Source organism: Panicum virgatum, chromosome 9N (assembly GCF_016808335.1).
Source record: "Panicum virgatum strain AP13 chromosome 9N, P.virgatum_v5, whole genome shotgun sequence".
Taxonomy (NCBI): Eukaryota; Viridiplantae; Streptophyta; class Magnoliopsida; order Poales; family Poaceae; genus Panicum; species Panicum virgatum.
In genome coordinates, this window is record NC_053153.1 from 26,857,211 (window position 1) to 26,880,770 (window position 23,560).

General features: G+C 52.5%; 3 protein-coding genes and 3 long non-coding RNA genes across 10 annotated transcripts; 1 reads left to right on the forward strand and 5 right to left on the reverse strand.

The window, feature by feature from the left end:
* Positions 1-791: 791 nt before the first annotated feature.
* On the reverse strand, positions 792-2,585 carry LOC120691264 (heavy metal-associated isoprenylated plant protein 6-like). The gene is made up of 4 exons (XM_039974303.1): positions 2,278-2,585; positions 1,857-2,179; positions 1,674-1,752; positions 792-1,569 (listed from the first exon to the last, which is right to left on the reverse strand). The coding sequence occupies exons 1-4, from the start codon at positions 2,438-2,440 to the stop codon at positions 1,094-1,096; spliced, it is 1,041 nt and encodes a 346-aa protein (XP_039830237.1). The 5' UTR covers positions 2,441-2,585; the 3' UTR covers positions 792-1,093.
* A 3,827-nt stretch (positions 2,586-6,412) lies between these two features.
* LOC120691535 lies at positions 6,413-7,880 on the forward strand. Its single transcript, XR_005682279.1, has 2 exons — positions 6,413-6,775; positions 6,912-7,880. It is a non-coding gene; the product is annotated as an uncharacterized LOC120691535 (long non-coding RNA).
* Positions 7,204-10,434, reverse strand: LOC120691534. 2 transcript variants are annotated; one of them, XR_005682277.1, is made up of 2 exons: positions 9,046-10,425; positions 7,204-8,850 (listed from the first exon to the last, which is right to left on the reverse strand). It is a non-coding gene; the product is annotated as an uncharacterized LOC120691534 (long non-coding RNA). The 2 variants fall into 2 exon arrangements; XR_005682278.1 differs by having other exon boundaries at positions 7,207-8,850; positions 9,092-10,434.
* Positions 10,435-14,447: 4,013 nt separating this feature from the next.
* Positions 14,448-17,049, reverse strand: LOC120691633. 4 transcript variants are annotated; one of them, XR_005682334.1, is made up of 3 exons: positions 16,467-17,036; positions 16,163-16,376; positions 14,448-16,067 (listed from the first exon to the last, which is right to left on the reverse strand). It is a non-coding gene; the product is annotated as an uncharacterized LOC120691633 (long non-coding RNA). The 4 variants fall into 4 exon arrangements; XR_005682332.1 differs by having other exon boundaries at positions 14,448-14,770; positions 15,418-16,376; positions 16,467-17,033; XR_005682333.1 differs by having other exon boundaries at positions 14,450-16,369; positions 16,467-17,049.
* An 893-nt stretch (positions 17,050-17,942) lies between these two features.
* On the reverse strand, positions 17,943-19,218 carry LOC120688909 (heavy metal-associated isoprenylated plant protein 5-like). Its single transcript, XM_039971259.1, has 2 exons — positions 19,137-19,218; positions 17,943-19,024 (listed from the first exon to the last, which is right to left on the reverse strand). The coding sequence occupies exons 1-2, from the start codon at positions 19,216-19,218 to the stop codon at positions 17,943-17,945; spliced, it is 1,164 nt and encodes a 387-aa protein (XP_039827193.1).
* Positions 19,219-21,376: 2,158 nt separating this feature from the next.
* On the reverse strand, positions 21,377-23,139 carry LOC120688911. The gene is made up of 3 exons (XM_039971260.1): positions 22,932-23,139; positions 22,530-22,834; positions 21,377-21,817 (listed from the first exon to the last, which is right to left on the reverse strand). Exons 1-3 carry the CDS (start codon positions 23,137-23,139, stop codon positions 21,377-21,379), a joined length of 954 nt encoding a protein of 317 aa, XP_039827194.1.
* Between the last annotated feature and the right edge of the window lie 421 nt (positions 23,140-23,560).

Genomic DNA, 23,560 nt, shown 5'->3' on the forward strand with positions numbered 1-23,560 from the left:
TTTTTTCAGTTTTGACATAAACCAAGATTAGTGGGCAACTAAAGCACCGGGCAGAAAGGGGATACGGGAGATACCTCTTTCTTTTTTGCCGCCCTTAGCAGCCATGGAAGCATCGAGAGCTGTTTTATTCATGGGAGCATCGGGATCCCAGGACTCCATGGAACATGAACAGATCGAACCTAGGTCACGAACGACTTGTTTCTCAGTTCTCACGAGCGGTGGGGGAGTGGGCGAAATAAAAAATACGGCGCGAAGGCCTGAGTTCTGGCGCGCGAGAGAGAAAACGGAGGGGGCACATCGCGCGTTGTTTCTCGGTTGAAAAAAAAAGAGGTCGGAGGTGGAGTTTCTAAAACTCCAAAAAAACTATGGTTTTGAGAATAACGTAGTTTTCAAAACTGTAAAATTGAGAACATCCAAACACCCCCTTATTTATCAAAACTATGGTATTTTCTAAAACCATGATATTCTACTAATACTTTAAAAATACTTTGTATCCAAACATGTGCCGAAACCACAAGACAACGAACACACTAGCATACTACCGTGCACAGGCAGAAAACCCATCAACGCAAGTCGCCCAACCTTTGGACTTAACCGTCTGGATTAGAGGAACCGTTAATCTGACGCTCCCCGCGCCGACGCAGCGCCAAGGCGGGGGCATCTGGAACCCTCCCTCCCTGGGTGCGAAAAGACCCCACCCGTCGCCGGCGGCGTCGATGACCTCACCGGCGACGGCGACGCGGCACCATCGCGCTCAGCCGTTACGCGAGCACCACCACCACTCCACCAGCGACGCGGTAACGGCGATTAGCGGTGGCAGAAGGGCAAAATTTCCATCGGCGGCGGGTGGATTATACATGACGCTGCATTACACACCATGGCGAGAGTACGTCGCTGCTGCTGTCATTTACAGGCCTGCTGCTAGAACACTGCTGGTAGTACGGGAACTCTCACTGGGGGGCGACGATTAAACTACTAGCTAACCGCTGATGATTAACTAAGCTGCTAAAAGACCCAAGCCATAGCTTTGCTTCTGGTATGACACAGCGGAGTTCGACGCGGCGCGTCGCCGACGGCCGGCGGGGTTCACCGCTCACATGACGGAGCAGGCGTTCGGGTTCTCGTCGCTGAACATCTGGGGCGCGTGGAGGTGGGAGGCGCCGTACGGGTAGGCGGGCGTGGGCGGGGGCGGGTACTGGCCGCCGGCGCTGGGGTGGTAGAAGCCGCCGGCGGGGTGGGGTGCCGGGGCGCCGCCGTAGTAGCCGCCGGGTGCCGGGGGGTACGGCGCGTACCCGTAGTGCGGCGGCATCTGGTACATGCCGGCCTCGGCCATGGGCATCGGCGCCACCGCCGCGGAGGCGGCGGACTTGTCCTTCTTCTCCTCGCCGCCGTCCTTCTTGTCGCCCTTGTCCTTCTTGTCGCCGCCGCCGCCGTCCTTCTTGCCCGGCGCGACGACGTCCACGGCCCGGCTGAGCTTGTCCCGGAGGTAGCCCGGCAGCGCGGCGGCGTCCATGGTGCCGGTCACCTTCACCAGGTCCTTGCCGGCGTCGATCGCCACGTCCTTCACACCTGGAACCAACGGATGGAAACAGTCAATTCAAATGTTCGATCGATCTGGACGGCCGGCATTTTCTGACGGTTCGTGCGGGGAATCCGAGGGGAAAAAACCGCACCTTTGATCTTGTAGATGCGGCGCTTGATGCGGTCGATGCAGCCGTCGCAGTGGAGCCGGATCTTGAGCGTCACCGTCTCCTGGGGAGAAAAGAGCAGAGGAATTTGAGTTGCGGACCTCGAAGGCTGACGAGAGCAAGCATGCAGCAGCGGCACGGGATTGGAATCATCGGCAAGTAACTGACCTCCTTGGGTTCCTTGGCCTTCTTCTCCTCCTTTGGCTTGTCGCCACCCTTGTCTTTGTCGGCCTTCTTCTCGCCGCCGCCGCCCTTCTCCTTGTCGCCCTTCTTGTCTCCGCCGCCGGCAGCCTTCTCCTTGTCCGGCTTCTTCTCGCCGCCGCCGTCCGCCTTCTTCTCCTTGTCCTTCTTGGGCGGGCCGGTGCCGGCGGAGACGATCTGCACGGGCTTCTTGGCCCTGGCCTCGATGCGCTCCTTGAGCTCCGTCGCGTCCGCGGGACCGGTGACCACCACCTTGCCCGCCGCCATGTCCGCCGTCACGGACTCCACCCCTGCACGCACGCGCCGCCCGCAACGGTCAGAAACAAAACCCAACGCCCGCAAGAGGAGGACAACGGCAACCCGCGACGATCTCGCGCCGCCGACGCACCTGGGGCGCGCTTGATGGCCTTGCGGACCTTGTCCGCGCACCCGGCGCAATGCAAGTCGACCTTGAGCACGATGGGCTGCGGCCCCGCCGGCGCGGCCGCCCCGGCGTCCTTCTCCTTCTTCTTGTCGCCGTCCTTGGCGGCGGCCTTCTTCTCCTCTCCCATGGTGGTGGCTGGGCCTGCCTCGCTGGCGTCGAGCCTTGTTGCCTGCCTGCCTCTGCGGTGGTTACCGAGGGCGCGGGGTTCGAGGTGGGATGCTGGCAGGGCAGGGTCGGGGGTTTTGGGACGGAGGGGAGCGAGTGCCGGGTGGGGGCGGCGTTAAATAGCCGGGACGGTGGCACTGCGGCGGCCTGCTTGCGGGGCCGCGCGGTGGGTGGGCGCAGTGACGGCGGGGGGAGGGGAAGAGATGCGGGTCGGTTCGCGCTACAATTATGTTAGGAATATTAATAACTTTAACTATTAATTATGGTGTCAAATAAAATTAATTTATAAAACTAATTTCAGAATCCCTGCCCTAGTGATCCTGAAGAATCTAATGAGGTTTTTGGCCATTTCAGAATCATCGATTAGTTACGTCATTAGATTCGTCGCGAAAAGTTACACCCATTCCTAAAAATTTTTATAAATAGACTTTATTTAGTACTTCATGCATACGAGATTCTCTTTTCGAAAAATGTACACATTAGTTTTGTTGCCAAACCAAACGAGGCCGCGGTTGCTGCGGCACGGGGGATGCGGCTGCGATACAGAGCGGGTCGGACCGTGGGGAGGCGGCGTGCGGGAAGAACGTGCGGAGTTCCTAGCGCGCATATTTCTCGAGACAAGAATCTCGTATGCATAGAGTACTAAATAAAATTTATTTAAAAAATTTCTTCAAGGATGGGTGTAACTTTTCGCGACGAATCTAATGATGGTAATTAATCGATGATTAGCTACAGTGATGCTATAGTAACCATTATCAAATCACGCGGTCAAAGGTCTTATTAGAATCTTCATGGTTTCTAGCGCGGGGATTCTGAAGTTAATTTTGTAAACTAATTTTGTTTGACACCGTATAAGAGCCAAAGTGTGTTCTAACCCATTCTAAAAAACCAAACAGAGCCAATGCTGCGCGAAGCTGCTGACCACGGACTGGCTGGCTGGACGTGCGTGCGCGCGACGAGATGGGCGTGCGCCGCCGTCAAAGCGCGCCGCTTACCGCTCCTTTCCTGGCTGCTTCCTCGGGCGTGGTTCGGTTCCACGGATGGGAACGTGAAACTCAAGTCCTTTTTAGGTCATGGATTTGGCAGGGTTTTTGCAGGAGTAATTGAGTACTAGTACAACTCTTTAAGCAAGTTTCATTCCATAGTTTCCAAAAATATAAAATAGTAATCGTGCAATGTGGGTTTTATGAGGACGAAACTCTTCCTCATCCCATCAAACTTCTCCTCTCTTCTCATAACAATCATAGGTGCAATGATCTAGCATTAGCGTCTGTCTAGGTTGAAAGTCAGGTTAGTTGGCTGAAACTTCCTTCCGTCCGGCGTTGTTCTCTTAAACTCTTAACTCTGTAATTTCGTTTCTTGAAATGGACTTGGGGGCGTGCTTCGTTTGGAAAAAAATAATGATCATATCAAATTATCAAAAATGCTGATGTAGCATATAAAATTTAATGCATGAAATTCTATATGAAACTCCCACAAAGACTGAAGTAGCGGTTTTCATCCGCAAGGGAACGAAACACGTGTTTGATTTGATTCTCATGCACAGACTACAATTTTCATGCATGCTCGTTGCTCGTCGATGGCATTAGCGGCCGTGGCAACGAGCCAGCGACGCCGCAGCCACGGCGGACATGAACATTTTGGTCAGGCGGCGTTCCGGCCGGTGGTCTCCAGTCCTTCCCGGAGCAGCGTAGCGTCCGGCACGGTGGCCCGCCGGTGTTGGATTTTCCTCCGCGCGCGCGCATGGAGAGGCCACGTGTCTTGGGTACCACACCGTACGGGCCGCGCGGCCCGGCGGATGATTCGAGCCTCCCGTGGCCTTTTTCAAATGTCGGTTGGCGCTCACCCGCGGAATCCTCGCGCGACAGCCGGTGACGGGCCCAGCGTGGTTGGTGTCAGCAACGGCCTGGCCTCGCTCCGGTTGTCACGGGCTGGGCCTCGCGGCCTGACATGTGGGCTCTTCTGCCACTTTGACTCCATGTCGGGTTTTTATTTATGCTGCGCGCGCGGTTTGGCGTGAGCGTGGGTTTAATAGGAAGAATGTGGCCCAGTAGGCCCAGCGATTTAATGAATAGTCGTTTGGTGGCTTTGCACTTGGGCCCACAACTCAAATCCGATCGGCGGAGTGGGTGTAGAGACATCCCACGCGGGCACGTTTGCATATTGCTGAAGACCGAAAACTAGGTTTTGTGTATCGTGACCACAAATTATGTACCGCGATCTGTGTCATGTTGTCCTATTTCAGTGTATTCATGTATTTTCATTATTTCTACTTCCCGTATTCCAGACGGTGCCCTGTTGCTATTGTCTGTGAAAAAGACCTTTTAAGTTGGGTTTTTCTAGATTTCTGCCATTATAATTTTCCGATTTTGGAAGAATGTCATTACTATTTATATTATTGGAAACTTGTCATTACAATTTTTTACTTCTTTGAAGCGTACCATTTTATACGTCTTTGATGTCCTTGGACCCACTCGCAGACCTGTGTATTTTCGTATGGCCAAAAATATCCATGTTGTTTCTCTCCCTTCCACTCACTGACAAGTGGGGCCCAAGCGTCAACTTCTCCTTCAACCTCCTTCCTCCTCTCTACCACGCGCTGCACACCTCCGCTCCCTCCCTCCCTCTCGTCTCCTCCCAAGTCGCGTCCAGGCTGGTAGCAGTGGCGCGTCCCACGCCGGCCGCTCCTCGTCCGCCCCTCTACCCTCCCTCCCTCGCCAGATCCAGGCGGAGGCGGAGGCCCGCGCAGGAGCATGGCGGCGGCGGCGCGCCCCTCCCCTGATTCTTCGCCGGCGAGCGGCGCAGGAGGAGGCGTGGCCGGATCCGGCGCTACGTGGGGGCGGACGGCGGTGAGAAGAGGTGGACAGCCGGCGGAGGCCGAATCCAGCTGCGGGGGAGGGGCCCTCCCGGCGGGGAGCAGGCCGACGGCGGCAGGGGGGCGGGAGGTGAGCAGCGCGTGGTGGAGAGGAGGAAGGAGGTTGAAGAAGAAGCTGTTGTGTGGACCCCACACGTCAGTGAGTGGAAGGGAGAAAACCAGCAGGGGTATTTTGGGCCATACGAAAATACGCAGTTCTGCGAGTGGGTCCAAGGGCATCAAAGACGTATAAAATGGCACGGTTCAAATAAGTGAAGAATTGTAATGGTAAGTTTCTAATAACATTAATAATAATGGCATTTTTTCAAAATTGAAAAATTGTAAGGGCAGGAATCAAAATAACCCTTTGAAGTTCACGAGCACCGAGAAAAAATCTGTTCGCAAGTGTACTGTTTTGCTTCTTGGATTCGGTGACCTGACTGCCATCCATTTTTTTTTTGTTGCCCACTTGTGTGATAATGTGTGATCCTGGTTAACTCTATCAGTGTGTTCTCTTAGTTAACTGTCCTTTTATTTTGTAATTCAATATTTTGCCAAAGTTAGGCGAGGTGGAAAGTCTCGAAGAGTACTGGAGGGTACATTTGCCATGGTTATGGGTACAGCAAGGTACATTTGCCAGATATTTGAATTTCGAATAGACTGAACCGTTGCAAGTGATATTTTATTTAATTTTTGAACAACCAAGACCGTTTTGATGGAGATGACGCTCCTGCTCTAGTTAACAAGTACAGTTGAACACACAAGTAAAGACGTGTATTCCAATTTTTACATGCACTGATCTTTTGAATTTTAAAGATGCACTAGTACCATTTCTACATGTTATATATATATATATATATATATATATATATATATATATATATATATATATATATATATATATATGCCAGGGCTAATCTCTACCCTAGGTATGAAACCCTATTTCATACCCGAGCCCGTCCCGACGCCCCCTCACCGGCCGCGGCCGCGCTTCAATCTTTCAGTTTTTTTCCCGACGCGAGTCTGGTTTTTCCCGAGCGGTTTCTACTCATCCCGTGCCCACGCATGGCGAGCAGTTGAGGCGCTCGACATCTCAGCCAGACGCCGTGAAGACCGAGGAAGCCTGATCTCTCCCGGCCCTTCTTCCCTGCGAGCGGAGCGGAGAGCTACCTCGACGGTCGCCGGAACCTGCGTCTCCGTCTCTAGCTCGACAATAGGTATGGTAAAATCGATCCGTTACCCTCTCTGGGTGAAGCCTGATGCAAGCACATCCTTTTCTCCTTCGAGCGTCAACATCTGCGACGCCCTTCCACGGAGCTATAGAAGCCACGCCGTGAACGAAGCCGGTGGCAGTCTGCGACGCTTCTGCAGCGTGCACGGGCGATCCGCGGACCTGTTTTTTCCTCGCTCCCCTTTGCGATCTCGCTCCCATCTGCGATCAAGGTCTTCCTGTCCCTCTCAAGAAGCTAGCTAGAATTTTCTGCTCGTATCTGGTTACGAGACGCAAGGAGCTATCTTTACGAGACGCAAGGAGCTATCTTTACCATGTAGTTTTTATTTTCGGTTCATATCTTGTTAGGTGACGCAAGGATCTAAACTCAACTTTCCGGTAATGGTAGAAGCCAGCGTGGGAGACTCAATAATCAGGCGAATCTAGAAAAAGAAGAATCGACAATCATGCGTCCAGCCCCGTCGACTACCATCTAGACAGGTTCATCTTCCTGTCACTCGCCGGAGGCGGAGACTTGGAGACCTGACGCTGCTCGCCGGAGTCTGCGATCGTATTATATATCTATGTTGAATACATGCCAGCCTCACAAGTGTGTAAAAGCTAACCTTCAGTCATTTCCACGGCAGTTATAGAAACAAGAAACAATAAAAGTATGACCTCATCATAAATCAGGAAACAATTATTTTCGCCGTACACGTAGCCATTTGTAGACTGAAACTTCAGTCTACGAACAGCCTCCTAGCTGAGTTTCAGGAAAACAACCTTCAATCATTTCAACTCAGCTAGCTTCTGACCCGTACACGTTGCCATTTGCAGACTGAAGTTTCAGGAAAACAAAATGTTGAATGTGTCCACCTAAATGATACAGTATCATCGTTGTCAGAGACATATCATGCTGAGCTCGCTCTGCAATCTATGCTTGTGTATCCACTCTTGCAGTTTCCTTGCGACCTCATCTTAGTCATTGCCGCCTGCAATAGGAACAATATAACAAGAGAACATTTTCGCAGATAATGTCACATGTGAAAAAAAACTGAACTCTTGGAATTTGTTACTTCCTCACAAGTAATGACATGCATAGATGCAAAAATCTAGCTACCTTGTATATTGAGTGAATCATAAAAAACCTGTCGCAAATATTCCCATGTGTAATGGAGCAGATGACTAGAGTTCAGCTCAAAGATACTTCGTATGCAAAGATTGAGTGGGGTGATAAGCCACCTAATGTTAAAAAATGTAGTGTCCTTAATAGAAGTACAAAATAAGCCATATGATCTAGTATTCAATGGTACTAGCTGCAGATTAAACTAAAAAAAACATTACAGCAAAAAATCAACTCCTCCAGGCACCAGAACGTGCGATCTCCTGCTATCAAGCAACTCCAGCAAGCAATCATTCCAGCTGACCTGCTGCACAATATATCTACTCTAGCATTAGGTACTGAATTACCTATGTGGTGAACAATTTTTATTTGCTAAACTGTTCATGGCCCTTACTCTAGCATTAGCTACTGAATTACCTATGCGGTGAACAATCATTATTTGCTAAACTATTCATGGCCCTAGTATAGTATATGTTTGATGCCATTGTGCCACATTTGAAATTAAATTCCATGACAGCAGAACAAAATGCGAAGAGAACAGACTGAACACTGCAACACTAAAGTCCTAATCCACCACACATCTACAGTGATCTATCACCATCATCCAATCCGGCTCCTATGCATACAACTTTTATATGAATTGTGCACTGGAACATTAATCCATCAAAAACATATGGCTAATCTAGCATTATCATCAAAAGCACAAGTCTGCAAAAAGAAAAAAGCATGAAGTTCAGTATAAGCAGAGGAAACTTAGGGATGAGCTGCTGCCGAAACCTGCAGGTGGAGGACCTCGAGGCCAGCGTCAGGTCGTAGGAATCTGGTGGCAACATAAATTGTTCATGTGGGGTGTGATGATATGTCAGATGTTCTTGGCGTGCATATAAATGCCCAACATCATACTAATCCAAGAGTTGATACTATGTCAGAAAGAGTACTTCAATATTCCTTTTCTGATAGCGTTCAGCCATTCACACATATCCTAGCAAAATTTCAGTTCATGTTCTTGCCAAAGAAAAAAAGTAGAGTAAATGTTTTTTAGTCTATCCAACTTCTTGCCAAAAAAAAAGTAGAGAAAAAAGTAGTGACGGGATGCCAGGTAGAAGCGTCGCCGGGGGCGCGGAAAGGGCCACAGCCTCCAAATCCAGCCAGATAATCTACTTGTGGGCTGGTTCAAATTAGTTTCTGCATCAATTTTCCAAATTAGTTCAAATTAGCTCAAACGGCGCAGTTCAGTCCCGTTAACCAAGGAAAGAAATTCTTGAGATCACCATAGTTACAGTTGTGCTATAATCTATTATCTATTATAAAAAGTAAAAGTGATTAAGTCAGGAAAGCTATTAACAACAGATAACAACTAAATCACATAAATTAACTTACATGAGAACCATCCTGCCAGTCTTAGGGAAATTGCAAAAGCCCCTACCTGGGTACCATTAGAACCCCTCAGTGCGGCCACCTCACCTTGGCACCGCCGCTCGCTGCTGTATGCCGCTGCCACCATGCACAGACACCATGTGTCAAAATTGGTCTAAGCCTTAATGAAAATCTCATGTATGCCACACAACTAATAGGGGATCACACCTCATATTCCCTACACAAAAATATCCATGCTTTATGCTCGAAGGAGAAACAATACTAGCTGTCAACGATGCAAAAGGAACTAAAACCAATTGGCACAATTTTTGCATCCTATGCAGAACCCTAACAGTGGAACAAGAACAATCAAAGTCCATCAATTAAAAGCAATAGCAACTTCTATTTCGGCGTAACATAGCTTGCCTGGACATTTCATCAAACAAGCAGCAGGTAGGCACCCAAAGCAACACACCACGTGACTAAAAAAAGCTATTTGTAATCAATACGCAGCAACGCTCGACGACGATGAGCAGGATGATGAGGTGCTGCTGCGTTTCTCCACTCCAACGTGCTGAGCCGATCTCCGCTCCGCTCTACAGAGACAGAGAGAGAGAGAGAGAGCCGAGTCCATGACCTGGCCTGGGCGCCTGGCCGGGGTTCGCTTCGCAGGATCGTGGGCTTGGCGCCACCGTCTCGGGCCGGCTATCGCCAGGAAGGCCGCGCGGCGTGGGATACGCGCAGGCCGCGGCCGCCGTCTGCTGTCGTGGAAGGTTGCCGGGCCGTCTCGACGCGCTGGCGCCGCCGTCTCGACGTGAGGGTGTGGCCGCCGTCGGATTTCGTGGGGCTGCCTATCGCCAGTAAGGTCGCGCCCTGACCTGCTGCTGCGTGACTCGGCGACGCGTGAAGCTCCGGCAGCCGGAAGGAGGCGCGGCGTGGGTGGCAGCGGCCCCGGCCGGATCTGCGGCGGGTGGATTTCGGCATCAATCTGCGGCGGTGGAGAAGACGATGGGCGACGTGCGGGCCGCAGTCGCTGGGCGCAGTGCGCCCCCTCATCCGCCGCTGCCGGATCGGGAGGTTGGTGCGGCGCTGGGAGGGACTGGGGGCTGGCCAAAAAAAATGTGGCCGTGGTGGGGGGGAGCACCGTCGGAGGAGGCGAGCGCGGCCGGGAGGAGAGCAACAGCGCGGGGAGGGTCCGGCGCCAGGACGGGAGCTGGGCGGTGGAGGGGAGCGGCGCCGGGAGAGCGACGGCGCGGAGGGGTTGGGCGCCGGGAGGGGTGGGTATTGGGCTTCGCAGGAGCTGGGCGGTTAGGCGTGGGGACGTGGGGGAGGTAGTGGGGGATGTCGTCGCGGCGAACCGGGTGCAGAAAACCGGAAGCGGCGACCGGGAGACGAGGCGGATCGGGTGTGCGGGCTGGCTCTCGGGTGTGGAATTGATTACTCCCTCCTTCCCCGTTTATAAGGCATGGTGGAACATGACACGGTCTTCTAAACAACACTTTGACCATTTATTTATCATATATTATATCACTTTTGATTATAAACTTATAATCATTGTAAAATATATTTGATTATGAATCCAATCATATGAAATTTGCATTATAAAAATAAAAATTTAATAGTCAAATTATTGGTAAAAAATGACAAGGTTTGAATCTTGATATACGTGTATGCCTTATAAACAGGGAAGGAGGGAGTATTTCATAGCCAGGGTACTCAATAGACCTACTATATATATATATATATCAGTGAATTTACTATCCATTAAGCTCATCCTCTTGGGCATGTATGCATTCTATTTTATCCATTACTATCAATATACAAATTAATTAATTTACCTAGTACCACCAGTATCCGAGCCTAAGCATATTCATCTATATGGATGATAAAGATACAAAATTGCTAGGAATTTTTTAAAGGTGGTCAAAGAATATCAAAGCGCCGCACATGTACATGTACATATTGTGTTTCCACAACTAGATTCAAAATAATATAAAGGAGCATATGCAAATTCTAACGATGTGCAAAGGATCAAGCATATGTACAACTCTAACTTATGACTTTGTGACTAAAATTGCCTACAACACCAACACACCGAGTTCCATAGTGTTTAGCATTTTGTAACGGACTAATGTGAAGTAGGAAGGCAAAAATCAGAAAACATCCATGATATTTTTGGGGCTGGTACAGAGTAAATATAATTGTGCCACAACAAAGTCATCATGAATCAAAATTAAAAAATGATAAATTTCCTCTACTTATCCAAAATAGCAGAACAATGTCACGAACAGAATGCATTTTTTATTGAGTACACGTCACACCATATAGAATATGTACTTGCATGCGTTCTTCTACATATCCTGATCTGCTGCACATCCCTACCTAGACACAAATCTCAAAAAAACATATACAGATAACGTCTACCCCAATACCCTAGTACTATAAATCTTCATTCGCTGAAGACAATAAAATCCAGGTCCATTGCCTGAAAAAATATCCATCTCTCCTTCTCAGCCCCGCGCCGCCCTTCCTCCCGAGCCCATTTCTCCACCATCTCTGATGCTGGAGCTGCTGAATCGAACCACCACTTGCCGCCGTAGCTTCGTCAGAGGTCACCATGATACTCCCCCGCCTCCACCACCGCCCACCGGATGTCTCCCACCATCTGCGACTAGCGGCATCCCGCCGCCCTTCCTCCCGAGCCCCTTTCTTAACCATCACCGGCGCCGAATCTATCTATGGCGAATGATCTACTACTAATTTGTTTAAAGAAACACATACATATGACAATAGATTACAGTGCAATAAATATAGATATTGTTATCAAATATGTATAAATGTACTGCTATTCAGCTTGTGAGTCGCATTTATAGAAAAATATTAAGCATTGGTAAGTGAGGATTGGATAAATATATTCTATAGGCACTAAGACAGGTTTACACCACGCTGTTGAAGTCTGAACGTAGAAATTAAATACACCAATTCCCACTGAAATAAAAAAACAGGATGCTTAATTTTAATTTCTTTGTGCCCACTCCACTACTACACTATTTTTTTCACAGACGATCAAAAATCATTTTCAGAGGCGGCCAAGGGAAATCGCCTCTCAGCAAACACCTCTGAAAATGAGGTATTTTCAGAAGCGGTTTCCTGCCCGCCTCTGTTAATAAAATAAAAAAACAAAAAACCCATTAGGCCCGCCGAGCCCATCGAGACCCGCCGCACGCCGCGGTCGTGGCCGCTGGCCGCCCGGCGCTCGGGGCCACGCTGCCGCGTCTGCTCGAGCTCGTCGCCGTTGCTGCTGGAGGAGTCGCCGCGCCACTAGATTCGAGGTGGCGGCCGCTGGATCCGCCGCCGGAGACGAGCAAAGGGACGGATCCACCGCCAGAGGCAAGGTGGGGGCCAGATCCACCTCGCTCGCGCCGGATTCGCCCCGCTCGGGGCCGTCGGCCACCGCGCTGCTCGGGTTCCGGCTCCGGCTGGACCCTCCGCGCCGCTGGCCGCTGCGGCAGAACCCTCTGTGCCGCACGCGACCGCTGGGCCGCACCCTCCGCGCCGGCCGAGAACCCTTCGCGCTGGGTGAGAGAGGTCGGGAGTGAGAGAGATAGGGAGGGGAGAGAGACACAAAACAAACCCTAACTCAACCCAAACATATACACCTAGAGTCATCTACCGGATCGGGTTGGACTTTTTCAAATCTGGCTGGGCTTGGTCTTTTAACTGAGACAGACATATGTAATAGAACCGCCTCTGAAAATATGAGTATTAACAGAGGCGGTCATCTGTTAATCGATTTTCCGAGGCAGTTTCTGTTAATAAGAAATGTCCGCATCTGAAAATAGTAGCATTAACAGAGGCGGTTATTTTTTTTTGCCCGCCTCAGAGCTCCTAAAAAATTACTGTTAATCAGTTTTTGTAGTAGTGCTCCCTACTGAAAACAAATACTGCGCTGTTGGTAAGTGAAGTCAAGATTTTACGTAAACTAGGTAGGGATGGCAATTGGACCCGCGGGTGCACCCGCACCCGCCCGAAACTAACAAGGCCGAGCCCAAATTGAGTAAGCCCAGCCCAATATGCGATATATATATATATATATATATATATATATATATATATATATATATATATATATATATATATATATATATATATATATATCAGAAATCCTAGTCTATCTCTCACTCTCAGTCTCACCCCTCCCTCACCCGGCGGTCGCTCGGCGGCTTGGCGCCCATCACCCCCATTCCCCATCCCAATTCCCTCCCCTAACCTCTCTCCCTCGGCTTCCCGCCTTGCCCCTGCGGCGCGGGATGGCCAGCGCGCGCCGCTTGCCCCTACGACGCCGGATCTCCCCACCTCAGGCACGACCCGTGGCAGCCGGCGGCTTGCACCTACGGCGCGCGGCGGCCGGCAGCTTGCCCCGGCGGCCGGATCTCTCCACCTCCGCCAGGACCGCCACGAGCATGAAGGCGTGCGCGGTGCGGGAGTACCGGCGCATTCGCTCCTTCATGTCGCAGCCGGACTCCCAGGGGACCATGGCGGCGAAGGCGCGGGGGCCCACCGTGAACCTCTCCTCCTTCCTCTTCCTTTGATCCTTTCCCCCTTGGCGTCCTCCTCCTCCTTGGCCTGGTGCTGGTCGGCGCCTCGGCGGCGTCGAGCTGCGGCGGCAGTCGCCCTCCTCCTTGGCTCCCCTCTCCTCTGTGGTGGAGAGATCCGACCGCCGGGGCAAGCTGCCGGCCGGATCTCCCCAGTCCCCTCACCAGCACAGCCGACCGCGGTCGGATCTCCCCAGTCCCCTCACCAACACAGCCGACCGCGTACACGGCGCGGTGGCGGAGGTGGGGCCTGCGGGCACGGCGTGGTGGCGGCGGCCTCCAACACGGCGGAGGCAGCGATCTTCGGGCATGTCGCGGCGGCTGTGGCCTCGAGCACGATGAAGGCGGTGGCGAAGTCGACGAAACCCGCAGGTGCCTGAGACCCTCCCGAAACCCGACGGGTGCGGGTGCGGGTCCAGAAATCCACCCGCGGGTCTTGCCGCGGGCAGGTTTTCCCCTGCTCCGCGGGTGTGGCCGCGGGTGGGTTTTTGCCAAACCCGCACCCGCACCTGCGGGTGCCATCCCTAAAACTAGGTCTGTGCCCGTGCGTTGCTAGGAGTGGCAACAAAAAATTTCATAGCAATACAAAAATTGTGGAAAAGAAGGTGCTATTACTAGCATATTGGATGCATGTAGGATACCCCAGCTTGTGAGGATCCATCACATACAAGTGCTATGTGTTAGCCTTTTATTTAGTAAATGCAGCAAACAAAATAAATTGCCCATGCTGAGTTCTCCACAGTGAACTATAACAGGCAAATAACTCTCCCAGAGAAGAGCCAAACACTTACACTCAACTCAATGCAGGAATATGTATAGCTCAGTTGAGAATATAGCCAACTCCATGTATATTTATAGTTTTCACCAAATTAAAGAATGTTCCAGCAGGCCTGACTTACAAATAAGTATAATTCCATACAACTAAGTTATAATATATTGTTTATTACATCATTAGTTAGAGCACCATCAGCAATAAAATTGTTTGGATGAAATAAACTATTTTGCTCAAATATAGTATCTCAAATTGTGGAATTTTGTCTTCACTGAAACAAGCTAACTCGATACATCACGATGAATTAGCGCCACCTCCATCAGCTATGTGAACCCCAGAAAAGCTATGGGCTTGCAATGATTTAGATGACACAAGAGATAGCCTGACAGAAGAGAAAGCATTTAGTCATTTTTAGTAAAACACATCAAAAAACGACATTGACCACATGCTATTAGGCATATGTGCATTCAGCCACCCAAGCAAATGTTCAGTTCCGACTTCTGAAACCAGTAAAAAACATATATGAAAAATACTCTCTCAGATGAGACCAAATTAAGGGATTGGATATTGCAAACAATGTATTCAATGATAAGCTCAACTTGGAAACAACAGAATGATGCCACAATCAGATACATTGTATGAAATATATGGTAATTTGCATTCGGCTTAAACATTTTTCATGCTAGGGCAGGAACCCAATTCAAATATTAGTACATCCAGAGGTACGACAAAACTCATACACAATTAGTTGTCAGTACAGACACAATTTGCTAATCAAAGTTTAGAGCATGCAAAGTGCAAACAAAAAGGCAAGAAGTTTGGAGATTTTTTTCAAGACTTCTTCAGAAAGCATGTGAAAAATGATCATGCCATGACTCTGAGTAGCAAGTGAAAAGTGCACAATGTCAATATATAACAGAATGAATTTAAAAACAATGGTTTCATCTAGAAAAAAAAATGCCCAGAACTAAATTGCTGGATACAGACAACATATTCTATTATTAAGAACACCATGAGCAGTAACCGTACCTTGCAGTAAGCACTCTATGCAATCATGCTTCAAGTTCCCTTTCAATTTGGTATAGTTCCTCTACAGCAATCCCTCCTCAATCTTCTCACCTCTCATATTTCTAAGTAAAATCATTTGTTGACTTTAAAAACACAACACGTCCTCAACTGCTGGCATTTCAATCATGAAGTGGTAAATGCACATTATTTATATGGAGTCACAATTTATTAGTTGGAGCAGTTGGCCATCTAAATAGGGATGACAAATTACCTACATTTTGATTGATAGTGTCAGGTAGAAACAAAGGGTTCTCGAACCTAGATCATAAATATGCTTCTTGTCATCTGAATTATCCGATCATAACATATCTGAATTATCCAATCATAACATATCCATACCTGCACAAGTTTCTTATAAGGGAACAATTCTAATCAACTCTCTTTTTTCTCCACAAAGAGAAACAATATTTTCATCTGTCAAATATATCTGTGAGATCAAGGTAGAATGAGCCCTACTTTTGACATAGCAGTGTGATATCTGCAGTGAAAATTGTAGATGGCAACAAATGCAATATCTAAAGCAAAACTCAAATTAATCAAATAGAATTGGTGCTCAACATGAAATTAAACCAAGCTTCGACAACAAGCGAGAGACATGTAGATCTCACCATCTACAACCAAGCAAGTAGGAAAAGATGGGATTTCGTTTTATCCTTACAGCAGTAAAAATAAGGAGACTGCATGGGTCAGGACTCTGGCAGCTTACCAAGTTAGACGATGGAGATTCTGCCGAACATCTTGCAAGCAGTGCAGGCACCATAGTTGTGTCACGGCTTTTGATTGCTCGCAAGCTTGCTGTTCCTGCAGTTCCTTGTAGGTAAAGCTGGAGTGAGTCGAGCTTTGCTTGGCTTTGTTGCCGGCGGCTGATGGCGTTGACCCCCAAGTGCTGCTGCCCGCGCCTACTGCTGCACCTCTAAAGGCTTGATCCGGTAGGAAATTTCACAAATTGAGACTGGAAACTGAAAAATAGATTGAATCTAAGAAGAAAAACTTGAGCAACATCACGATACCTAGTGAACGCCGCTGCGGCCGCTGCCTGTGCTGTGCATACGCCACATCTGCTCCTCGTGGAAGCGCCCCTCCCCACACCACTGCCTTGGGCCTTGATGTCGCCTTGGCATTCGCCGGCGGCGCTCCTTGGGGCAGCGCACCCTACCTCCGCCGCCAGCAGTCCTAGGGGCTGCGCCGCTGATGTTGGGGCCCCAGTCGTTGCGTACGCTCCTCTGGACCGCGGGCGCGCCGATGTGAGAGACATGCTGCTGGATCCGCGGCAGACCGGCGCAGACCGGCGCCAAGGGTTTCACCCGATAGGGGTGGAGGAGGAGGAGGCAGACCGGCGCAGTCTTCGGCGACAGGCCGTCGCGAGGCATGGGCGCGGGGGCAATCTGAGGGGGAGAGCTATGGAAGGACAGCGCGGCACGTTGAGAGGCGTGGTGGGAACGGTTAGTGGCGGCGGCCGTGGAGTCGAGCGCGGGCAGAGCGCAAGGGCGGCAGCAAGGTGGGGGAGACGGCGACGGCGGCGAGGGCGCGGTTGGGGGCGCCGGCAGCATGCGGGGGTGGGGGGTGGCGGAAAAGCTATTTATCGCGCGAGCGAAAAAAAGCGGCGCTATCGCAGAAGGGGGAACTGTTCTTCTTCTCCGAGCACGGGGGTTGAAAGCGGTGGTTGGTGGGCGGCCTCGCCGGCGGCCGGGGTGGTGGAGGGCGACGGTAGCCTTATGAATCCGGGTTGCTGGGGTGGGACAGCTCTAAGGTCGTCGGACCTAGAGGAGGGCTCGGCAGCGATGGCGGCCCGACGGTGGAGGCGGTTCGGCCGGCGGAGGGCGCGGCGGCGCTCCGGACCCCCGGTGGGCGGTGCCGACGGCGGGGGCGAGAAGAGGCGGCGCGGCGGCGGCTGGATGGCGCGACGACGAGCTCGGTTGGCGTCGGCGGCGGTGGAGGGTGGCGGCGGAGGCGCCGCAGCCTGGGAGGCGGGGAGGCAAGGGAGCAAGGGCGGGCGGCGGCCGGCTCTGCCTTCTGCGATGTGGCGCGCCCCCCTCGCATATGCGGGGAATAGATCCCCCGGGGTGGGGGGGGGGAGGTCGGTCCGAGTGCAAGGGTGAGGGAGGCGGGGGATGGAATCGTCGGGCGAGGGTGGGAGACCGCGAGGCGGAACTGCGCGAGGAGCGGCGGACGGACGAATGAATCTTGGAGGAATATTCGGATGACCAAAAAAAGTGACCCTTAGGGTCTTTTTAGTAGTAGATAAAGATAGAGAAGAGATAGAGATAGATATTTGCCATGACACACTTTCAAGTGTGCTTAGCATTGGTGGTCGGAGTGGTACATAAACAAGACATATGGGCACATTGTTTAATGTTATTTGTCCCATTGTTGTAGATTATTTTGCGCTTTATCGTGATTACATTAGATTTTCCCTTAGATTAGATGGCTATGGCATGATGTGCATTGAACTTCTCCTTGCCCCGGCCTCGGTCATCATCAGTTCATCACTGGATGGAACAACTGCCAGGATTCTCATCCGGCTGGCCACCGTATGGATAGTAGTCCTCTCGCTGGCCGCCGTATGGATAGTAACCCTCCGGCTCGGGTTCCGGCGGTGGGTACGCCGGCCGCCAGTACTGCTGCCCGAAACAATCTCCTCCTTGATGCGTATACAAGGCGCCCACCGGCGGTGGGTACTGTCCGTAGCATTCACCTCCTTCAGGCATATAGAAATCCCCCGACGGTGGGGCGGGCGCTGCCCAGTGTTGGTCGCCGTACCCTCCTTCCGGCGGAGGGCCACCGTACGACGACAACGACGCGGGCGGAGACGGAGGCATGCCACCACTGCTTGACGACAGCGGGACCGTCGAGTGGTTGCTAGCGTAGTCGGTAGCCGCCGCCGCCGCCTCCTCCCACGGCTCCGCGTGCGCCGTCGCCCAGTACCCGTACATCTCCTGCGTCTGCTCCGCCGCCGCTCGCGCCGCGGCCGCCTTCCGCTGCTCGTGCTCGTACCCTGCCGGCATGTCTCGCCCCGCGCTCCTGGGGTCGCTGACGACCCTGATGGCCTTCCTCGTCCTGACCTCGAGGCTCGTCGCCACCGCCGAGGCGTCCGCCGTGCCGGTGACCTCCACCCGGCGCCCCGGCACGTCAGTGGTCACCGCGTCCACGCCTGCACGCACGCACGGAAGTCGAACGCGCGCGCACAGGACGTGCGGCGTCATGTTCCGAGCAGATGAGAAAGGTGAACAAGCTAAGCACACGCGCGCGCGTGTACCTGGGATCTCCATGACGCGCCTCTCGACCTTCTCGGCGCAGGACCTGCAGTGGAGGTCCATCTCCAGGACGATGGGCGGCGCCGGAGCTGGAGAGTAAGCTGGCGCGCCACCAGCAGGCGACGGCGGATTAGCGTAGACGCTGCCGCTGGCGCCGGCGGCCGCCGCCTGCCCCTCCTCCTCCACGCCGTCGCTCACGACCCTGACGGCCTTGTTCGTCTTGGCTCGGAGCCGCGCCATGACCGCCGCCGCGTCGGCCGTGCCCTCGACCACCACGAGCCCGGTCTCGTAGGACGCGGTCACGCTCTCCGCCCCTGCACGCTCAGCTCCGGCGAGCAAAAGATGAGGGAGAGATGAGACGATCGCAGGCGCATGCATGGATGGTATATATATACATGGAGGTCGGCAGCCAGGGTGCGTACGCACCAGGCATCTTCATGATGGCTTTCCGGATCTTCTTGGCGCAGCTGTCGCAGTGCACGTCCATGGCGAGGATGACAGGCGCCATTGCCGGTGCAGTGCTCGATCTAGCTATCTCGTCGTCGATCCGAGCTCGACACCACCAGTCGATCTACTCGGCGTGTGCGTACTTGCTCTCTGTGTATGGGTGTGCTGTGTTGTGCATGGCCTGTTGGCTCTCGATCGGAGTTTATATATACGGGAGCGCGGAGGTGATGATCGATCACCGTACGTGCGCGAGGATCGTGGAAACATTGATGAGTTTATCTCCTTTTCGTTTCATCAGAAAGGAAAGGAATCACGGAGAATCAATCAGCAGATCAAAGCTGCAATTATTCAGCAATTACCTCTCCCGCGATACGATTTGGAATGAGCCAATGAGGGTTTATTAGGAAAAGAGTTTTGGGAGGCAAGACTGAATACCTATCATGTACTATGTCAACTGCATTTTTTTAGTAAAATGCACGGGGTCTGTAACCTAGTTGACATGTTCTTTTTAGCTCCATGAACTTCAAAACTACGGATTGAGCCCCCTAAATTATTTAAGTGTGTCACTTGAGGTCCAAAACGTCTCTGACCGGCATTAACTGCCTACGTGGACCGCACGTCCTATCCTACGTGGGCCGCCACCTAGGTGTTTGTGGTTGTGGTGCTCTCCCGGCCTCTTGCGGGACTTCGCAGCCTACGCCAGGGCTTCTTCACCGGGGACTGTCACTGCGCCTGGCGTCGCCGACTTGGCCGCCATCGCCGGCGGATCCCGGCACCACGAGTTGTCATGACGGAGGCTGTGGCTGCGGCGGCCCTGGCTCAGCCGCCCGCTCCACCGCCCATAGAGGAATGATGCCCACACGACGATGCGGTCGAGGTATTCGCGCAGCCACCGGCCCGCGGGACCCACCGCCTCCGCTAGAGCTTTGCCGCGCAATCGGGGAAGTTCTTTGGCAGAGCCGCCAACTCCGCCGCACGCACGAGCCGTTGCCGCATGCGAGCCACGGCGAGCTCTGCAGCTGGCCGCTCTACCGCGGACGGGCAAGACTCGGGTTAGTTTTGAGCTAGCTTCGCCCCTGTTTGTCAGTGTTGGTTGTCATTGTGTTTTAGGTTAGTTGTTTGGGGGGACACGTTTCAAGTTTTTCGCTGGTTTTCCTTAATTAGCCATGTGTTTGTATGTTTTTAGACCCAATTTACCTTATAAACTGGGCCAATTCTATTCTTCTTAAGTGAACTGCAGCAGCTCTCTGCCCTCTTCGAGGGTTCTCATATTATGTGTGCACATCCTTTCAAAATGTAGAACCACGACACCACAACTTGCACACATCGATCACGATCTTGTTTGGGTGAAAGGGTGCACCAAATAAGCCCAATGAAGCTGGCTTGTGAGATGCATTATTGGACTTATATGCTAGACCTCATATCCAACTTCATGTGGACGGATTACCCAATTGGGCATTCTGCACGAAATGCGACATTCTTACTTTTTTTATTTAGGTCCTAGGATCTTCAATTCAGTTGCTCTTCGGTATTGCTTGCACCCTTCCTTCTTATCACAGGAAATGCCACATATGGTTGAAAGGATTATGCATCTAGATTTGCTCTTCGGTATTGCTATGGACCCTTCCAAATTGTAAGTCGCTTTAGCAAATCTGATGCATAATTTTTGCTATGCATTTAGAGATAGTGTTTATCTAGATACATAATAAAATCTATGTATCTAGATTTGCCAAAATAACTAACAATTTGGAACGGAGGTAAGGGCGACGCCATTGTTGTCCTTCCCTGGTGCACATGCACCATGGTGAATTTTTTTCATAGTAGTTAACTGAATTTTACCATGTAAACTACATAGATTATCTATTAGCCAATGGAGAGTGCATCCGGATCCATTCTATCCTGGCTTCGCCCGGAGGGAGTAATAACCAAGAAAAAAAAACTTTGTATTTTTCCTGGAACTCTAAGGGTGCATTTGGTTGGAGAGTGAGGTAGGATGGAGCGGTTCCATTCTTATTTTCGGCATGGAGCGGTTCTTACTAGAGTTGTTTGGTTGGAGGGACGGAGCGGCTCTATTTATTATTTGGTTGGAGGGATGGGATGACAGAATTTTTAGATCTGTTAGCCTCCATTTGTGGGGCCTGGTCGCAGGTCATCTTCCTCCTCGAGCTCCTGAACACGCTGCCGTCGCTCGGGCCCTCCACCCCGGGTCCGCCGGTCTGCTAAGGTGCCCGCCCGCCCGCCATGGCAGCTGCAGACCCGCCGGCGGCGCGCTGATGGAGGAGCTCGTGGAGGAGGTCCTCCCGCAGTTGCCGCCGTCGGACCCATCCCGCCTCGTCGGCGCCGCGCTCGTCTGCCGGCGCTGGTGCGCGGTCGTCTCGGGCGCCGGCTTCCGTCGCCGGTTTCGGGAGCTCCATTGCGCACCGCCCCTGCTCGGCCTCCTCTGCAACGCCGGCATCGAGGCGCGCTTCGTCCCCGGCGCCGCCTTCCGCCTGCCCGGGCTCCCCGCAGGCGGCCTTCTCCGCGGCTGGCGCGCCCTCGACGCGCGCCACGGCCGCGTCCTCCTTCGCTGGGACCCCGCCCGCGAAGCCGCCAGCCCCGCGCTCGTCGTCTGGGACCGGCGCCGACCGGCGCCGGGACTTGCCGCCGCTGCCATGGGCATCCTACCCCTACAGCTACAGCTAGAGAGGGAGCGAGCGAACGGCGCGAGACGGCTCGGTAAGCCCGATTTTGCCGGACCGAGCCATCCCGAATCTGCACCGAATATTCGGTCACGGGAATCGCTCCATCCTTAGGCTCTTGAACCAAACATGGGATGGAATGGGTCCGTTCCAGTCCGCTCGTCAACCAAACAGACCCTAAGAAGATATATACTGGTCGGTAGCAGTGTTTCTGCTGAGATATGAACATGTGTAACGAAGGATGGTGCTGCAATCACGCATTGCTAGTTAAAAAAAACATGAACTGTAATAGTGTAATTAAGCTTGTCCCAGATGCTGCTGGCGGTTCATCATATCCTCGGGTTGTCGCACACGTTGCTGCTGCTGCTGCTGCTGCGCCTGCACCTCGTCGTTGCAGGATCCGGCAGCATGAGCTTCATCTCCCTCACCCCTAAAATGGACGGAACGGTAATATTAGATCCGATCCACGGGTGATGGCAGACGGGGCATGCTTGTTTCTCCATCGGAAACAGACGTACTGTACCTTGGAGTCGCGACACGCGCTGGACGACCCTGCTGATGCATCTGCCGCAGTAGCCCAGCCCGGCGATCCTGACCTCCGCCGCCCACCCCGGCGGATGCAAAAGACCATCCATTTTATTTATAGCACTAGAAGAATCCTGCTCGAGAATCGAAATCTTGGACGCGGACCAACCTGTTCTTGCGCCTGCCTCCCGGAGATTTCCTCCGCCGCCTGCTGTTGCTGCTGCGCCGCCGTCCTCTCCGGGACCGGCCTCACCTGCGCGGCCGTCGATCTCCCTCGCGCGCGCACTAGTTGGCGCTCACGTGGCGTTGCCGCCGCCGCGGCGCTTCGCTCTTGGGCGCCGCTCCTGCCTTCCCTGACGACCGTGACGGGCCTCCTCGTCCTGACCTGGACGCTCGTCGCCACCGCCGCCGCGTCCGCCGTCCCGGTGACCGAAACCCGGCTCGCCTCCACGTCCGTCGCGACCTTGTCCACCCCTGCACGACGGACGGAACGAGCGAGTCCCATGAGAAGATAAGTAGCATAGAATCAGCAATTCTCCGGCGCTGAGAGAGAGTCCGCGCGCGAACGTACCTGGGATGTCCATTACGACGCTCTCGATCTTCGCGGCGCAGGACGCGCAGTGCAGGTGCGGCGCGGGCGACGCGCCGGCGTACTCCTCGTCCGAGCCGGCGACGAGAGCGGCGTGGTGCTCGTCCGTCGCGGCGCCGAGGACGGCGGCGGTCGTCGACTTCCGGCAGCTGCGGAAGGGGATGATTATCATGTCCTTGTTCCGCCGCATGCTTGATCGCTCCTACTTGCGTCTGCTGTCGATCGCTTGCCTGAGTTTTTGTGACAATCGCCGGTCGCTGAGCCTGGACCGCTGTCCCAAGTAAAAATGGGATTTCCTTCCCAAAATGGGATTTTTTGTGTGAAACATTCCAAATAAAAATGATATTTCCTTCCTGCACGGTACTGCATGCGCAGCCGCTAGCGTGATTCGTAGATCTCCGACACGGTTTCGGTTGCCTGCATCTCCAATTTAGCCCGATCCATATGCGTGGCACCAGTGGTGGAGCTTGGTCTCCGATTTCAGGAGAAAGAGGGGGCCTCTTTTTGCTACAGTAATGAACAGTATTATGTGTAAAATTTGCAAAGACAGGGGGGCATGGACCCCTTTGGCCCTCACTAAGCTCCGCCATTGCGTGGCACCTTGTCCGTTG

Coding starts and splice junctions, on each gene's coding strand:
- LOC120691264 (XM_039974303.1), bottom strand. CDS start 2,440: ATGGGAGAGGAGAAGAAGGCCGCCGCCAAGGACGGCGACAAGAAGAAG. Junction 1,753..1,856: donor AGGCCAAGGAACCCAAGGAG/GTCAGTTACTTG, acceptor TTTTCTCCCCAG/GAGACGGTGACGCTCAAGAT. Junction 1,570..1,673: donor CCGCATCTACAAGATCAAAG/GTGCGGTTTTTT, acceptor CGTTGGTTCCAG/GTGTGAAGGACGTGGCGATC.
- LOC120688909 (XM_039971259.1), bottom strand. CDS start 19,218: ATGGCGCCTGTCATCCTCGCCATGGACGTGCACTGCGACAGCTGCGCC. Junction 19,025..19,136: donor AGCCATCATGAAGATGCCTG/GTGCGTACGCAC, acceptor CTGAGCGTGCAG/GGGCGGAGAGCGTGACCGCG.
- LOC120688911 (XM_039971260.1), bottom strand. CDS start 23,139: ATGCGGCGGAACAAGGACATGATAATCATCCCCTTCCGCAGCTGCCGG. Junction 22,835..22,931: donor CGTCGTAATGGACATCCCAG/GTACGTTCGCGC, acceptor TCCGTCGTGCAG/GGGTGGACAAGGTCGCGACG. Junction 21,818..22,529: donor GGAGGCAGGCGCAAGAACAG/GTTGGTCCGCGT, acceptor CTGTAGGGGTAG/GATGCCCATGGCAGCGGCGG.